This window comes from Alosa alosa, chromosome 23 (genome assembly GCF_017589495.1).
Source record: "Alosa alosa isolate M-15738 ecotype Scorff River chromosome 23, AALO_Geno_1.1, whole genome shotgun sequence".
NCBI lineage: Eukaryota > Metazoa > Chordata > Actinopteri > Clupeiformes > Clupeidae > Alosa > Alosa alosa.
The window spans coordinates 9,151,383-9,156,382 of NC_063211.1; the positions used below are offsets into that span (position 1 = coordinate 9,151,383).

The window sequence follows — 5,000 nt, forward strand, 5'->3', positions numbered from 1 at the left end:
AGGCGCACTCTTCCCTTTCCCCCTCGCTGGTTTCCACTGCCAGGCTCTCTCTGCCCCCCTCCCATTGCCTTTGCCCTCCCTCCTGCCCCCTCACTTACAGTAATCTGGAGGCAAGCCAGCATGGGCGGAATCACAAACACCTTAATTATTTATGGCCGTGGCGGTTCACAAACAAGGTCAGATTATTCCGTGTCAGTGGGCAGAGAGACAGGAAGAAAGAGAGTGTGAGTGTGTGTGTGTGTGTGTGTGTGAGAGAGAGAGAGAGAGAGAGAGAGAGAGAGAGAGAGAGAGAGAGAGAGAGAGAGAAAAGAGGTGTGTTGGCTGGGTGTTAGGGGCAGTATTGAGGAGCAGCTCCCTTGAGATGTGTATGCTGGTCCTCCATCTTCTGCTGCTGGAGCTCTGACTACATGCCTCCCAGCGCAGGCCTCCATCTTGAGACAGCTGAAGCAGGCTAGTGTCGTCCCACTGAGACACTTATTCAGATTCTGACATTTTTATTACAATTCCATAGACAATGTTGTTTTTGGCCCAAGAGAGTTTGTCCAGAGTGGTCTGAGTCATTTTGTGAGAACCATAGAGAGCTCTTCAGTGTGTTGTGGTTCCACTGAGTAGATTGAGTTCTCCATCTCTCTCTTATAGACCCTTTCAACAATAAAAACAAAAACAATGCTTGCACATTCTATTTGGTTCCCAATCTACTTCCTCTGCATTAAGATAACATATGGAATGTTAAAACAGAAGCCTTGTGGGGCCAACTATGATGCTGATAATCAACTCTCTTGAAAGGGTCTATATTAATACAGTCAGATCAGCAGCAGGTATGGGAAAGGAACACAGATAACAAGCCTTTCAGTGGCAGCTTCCTTAGCTTTCTGACACTTAAAAAAAAAAAAAAAAAAAAAAAAAACGTTATGAATGATTTATCATTTAGGAATTGATTTGAAGCACTCCAGGGCGTGCCAAGCATTATGTTCTTTTCTTTCTGTTTGATCTCTTGTGTTCTTGAGGCACCCCTTTGTGAAGAAGGCTGGTCGTGATCTGACTGTCTGTAGGAAGACCAAGTTGGTTTGTTTCATGAATAAAGATTCAAACTTTATGTGTAGATTTTATGTAGTACCGGTAAATGCTGTCTATAGTGGCCAGATAAACAAGTATTCACCAGGGAGCAGGCATTTTTCACCACCCTACTATTCACTTTTACAAATGATCTAAAAGTGAGAACTGGAGAATTTCTCCATGGACTTATGTAATGAATTGAGTGACAAACTTGACAAACTACCTTAGCCATTAACATTAGCAAATACTCTTTAAAGAGTTCACTTTAAAGATTTTTATTTGTATGTGTTGGTGTGTTTTTCTTATTACTCCAAGAGCTTTCATTCTGTTTATCAAAAAAACAATCCCATATAGTGGACAGGGAAATCAGCTGCAAATGATGTTCTTGTAGCATACTAATAGCTCGACAGCACATCGTGAATGTCTGTAATTCACCACTGCAGGATTGATGATGCATGGCCTCTGATTTGATATCATAATCATAATCATATCATGCTTGGCACAGGGATCATGATGGGATGGGGCAGGGATGGGTTTTGCCCACCATCCCCAGTGTGTGGTGGCATGGGGGATTATTCAGGCTTTGTGGCTCAGGCTGCAGTCTCTGGCTCCAAGAGCCAATCATACCACCAGCCTGCAAGCAACCTAAAGGGCCTGTTGGACTAACAACATACACACACACACACACACACACACACACACACACACACACACACACACACACACACAAACACACATGCACGCACACATTGTGTTGGCTCATGGTGGTTCAGGCAGACCAGTCTCAGTCATTTTGTCTGAGACTGTGAGGGGGGATTAACAGCTTGTGTGTGTTAGACCAGGTGTTGCTCCCTCTTCACAGTGGCTCTATATGGTACTTTTTTACAGTAAACACTTCAGTTCAACTGAGTTCAACTCCCTAACAACAGCAACATTCTGTTTCCACGGTACGGTAGGCGTCCGTGTTTGCTGTCCCTTAGCATCTCGAAGACAGCAGCCAGAAGCATATCTTTGCAACGGCCAGTAAAGAGATAACTTGGTTACAAGCCCGCGGCTCCATTTTATGAGTCCTGGACGCGACGTGGAGAGTGTGTGACATAATTTAAGGCCACAGTGGCTGGACCATGTCTACCGGTGAGGAGCAGCTGGGCCAAGAGTGATTGGAGAGGTATTTGGGTTGGAATGCACATCCTGTCTCTTCTCTCTTCTCCTCTGAGCGCTGTTATGCTCCGTTTGTCCCGATGGTTCCATATGTAAGCGGCCGTGCACATGACCCTGTGATGAAGATGTCAGGATACAAGAATGCGAGTATGGACTGATGAGGAGTTTTCCATAAGGATTCGCCATAATGCCAGATCTCCTGAGTGCGCTAAGCAGTCCTTAGTGTGTGGGATTGTGTATGCGTGTGTGCGTGTGTGCGTGTGTGTGTGTGTGTGTGTGTGTGTGTGTGTGTGTGTGTGTGTGTGTGTGTGTGTCTGCATGTTTGTGTGTGTGTGTGTGTGTGTGTGTGTGTTTGTGTGTGTGTGTATGTGTGCATGCTAAGTCCACGTGCACCTGTGTGTGTATTTTCTAAATGGGGTCTGTGGGTCTGTGTACGTGTTAGGGCCACAGCTGACAATTCTTTTTTTTTATATAATTGATTAATCTTTCTACTATTTATTCATTGCTAATCTGTCTTGTGAATCTGTGTATGTGTGCATATATACATATTCATTACTACTCACAGTAGTCCGCTCTCTTACACACACACACAGACACGCACACACACACACACACGCGCACACACACGCGCACACACACACACACACACACACACACACACACACACACAAACTGTAATCAGCAGAGTTAGCAAACAGGATTTGCAGGCTGGCATGGCACTCAGATGCAGTGCTGGGTGCCAAGCGAATCTCTGAGCCTGGCCCACGGCCCACGCCGTCTAATAAAGAGGCTCGGTTACGATCCCAGACAGCGACTGTCCCTCGCTCTGTCCCCTCGGTTATTTACCGCTCGCCCGCACTTTTGTTGACATTTGTTTGGATTCTTACATTTTTAATCCAGCGTGTGTGGTACTCGCAGAGGCCAGGAGGAACAAAGAGTAGCCAGAGAAGCCACCGATGCTGACCAGGGATAATCAATGAAAAGGGATAGCGAAGAAGCGGTCAAATGGAACCCTTTTTATTCATTATTATGCTGTCACGATGATGAATATTTGGAGGAAAATGCTATGCAAGGATAAACATATGTTATTAAGTCATTCGTCTATGCCCACATTTAGTAATTAACCCATGCAGTCATGTTTTAACCGCAACATGTTTTCATAGTCTATAAATAATAATGGAGTTAAATTAGCTAAAGATACATGTATGTCTACTATGAAACTGATGGACACATTGATATTGATATTAAAACATGAGCTCACTCAATGATCACACAGAGGAAACACACGCCCTGTGCATGCATGTCCTGTGTGACCCAGGTGTTTTAGGGGTGGAGTATCACAGTGCTTTAGTGTTATTGATTGGAGATTCTGTGGAGTCGGTGTGGCTCACATCAAGCCTATCTGGTTTGAGTCCCCACCGGCTTTCATTCTCCACTGATGCCAGCAGTGGAGTTATTTATCGATTTGTCATTTCTGTGTTTTTCTTTTCCCCCCACAAACTTTTAAACTCTGTGGCTTTACTTACTAAGCCCCCCCCCCACCAAAAAAAAATAGTGTGTGTGTGTGTGTGTGTGTGTGTGTGTACTGTATTATGTGTGTGTGCACTAATTCTAGCTTTTCCTTAGGCTGAATCCATGCTAGCTGATGAGAGTGGGTGTGTTATGCTGACTTCCTCATTGTTTAATGATGGGCCTCGCTGTATAGAGTTGCACTGTGGCTTGTGTTGCCTCACTGCCCACTCTGGTGCCTTGCAGTGATGGGCTCTGACTGTCTGTCTGTTTGCCTGTCTAACTGTCTGTCTGTCTGTCTGTCTGTCTGTCTGCCTGTCTAACTGTCTGACTGTCTGCCTGTCTGTCTGTCTGTTTGTCTGACTGTACTACAGACTGTCTGTCTGTCTAACTGCCTAACTGTCTGACAGTCTGTCTGTCTAACTGTATAACTGTCTGTCTGTCTAACTGTCTAACTGTCTGACTGTCTGTCTCTCACAGGCCTGGTAGTGCGTGAGGCCAGCATCGAGATCACACGGCAGCAGGTGGAGGAGCTCTTTGGCCTGGAGGACTTCTGGTGTCAGTGTGTTGCCTGGAGCTCTGCCGGGACCACCAAGAGCCGGAAGGCCCACGTCCGCATCGCCTGTGAGTCCACTTTTCTATCACAGCCTCCACATCAACCGGACTGACACTGCGCATCCTTCCACCTCCACCTCCCTCTTCAGCTCTCTCTGATCTGTCCATCCTTCCACCTCCACCTCCCTCTTCAGCTCTCTCTGATCTGTCCATCCTTCCACCTCCACCTCCCTCTTCTGATCTGTCCATCCTTCCACATCCACCTCCCTCTTCTGATCTGCGCATCCTTCCACCTCCACCTCCCTCTTCTGATCTGTCCATCCTTCCACCTCCACCTCCCTCTTCTGATCTGTCCATCCTTCCACCTCCACCTCCCTCTTCTGATCTGTCCATCCTTCCACCTCCACCTCCCTCTTCTGATCTGTCCATCCTTCCACCTCCACCTCCCTCTTCTGATCTGCACATCCTTCCACCTCCACCTCCCTCTTCAGCTCTCTCTGATCTGTCCATCTGTCCAGCTGGCCTGCATGCAGGCCTTCTCTCTGTTCTCTTACTGTCTCTGTTTCTCTCTGTCTGTTTGGGATCTCTCCATCTTATCATGATATCATTCTCTCCTTTAGTTTCTGTGTATGGTTTCTTCTCCTGTAATCCTCTCTCTCTCTCTCTGACTTCTCTTCATCACCCCATCTGTCTCTGTATTTGTTGACCCACCTCCTACA

At 46.5% G+C, this 5,000-nt stretch overlaps 1 protein-coding gene across 1 annotated transcript in view; it reads left to right on the plus strand.

Moving 5' to 3' along the window:
• Positions 1-5,000, plus strand: part of unc5cb (unc-5 netrin receptor Cb) — a 193,591-nt gene that overhangs the window by 92,606 nt on the left and 95,985 nt on the right. The window contains exon 3 of the mRNA XM_048234673.1: positions 4,207-4,350. Within this exon, the coding sequence (XP_048090630.1) occupies positions 4,207-4,350 (144 nt within the window). The remainder of the gene's footprint in view (positions 1-4,206; positions 4,351-5,000) is intronic.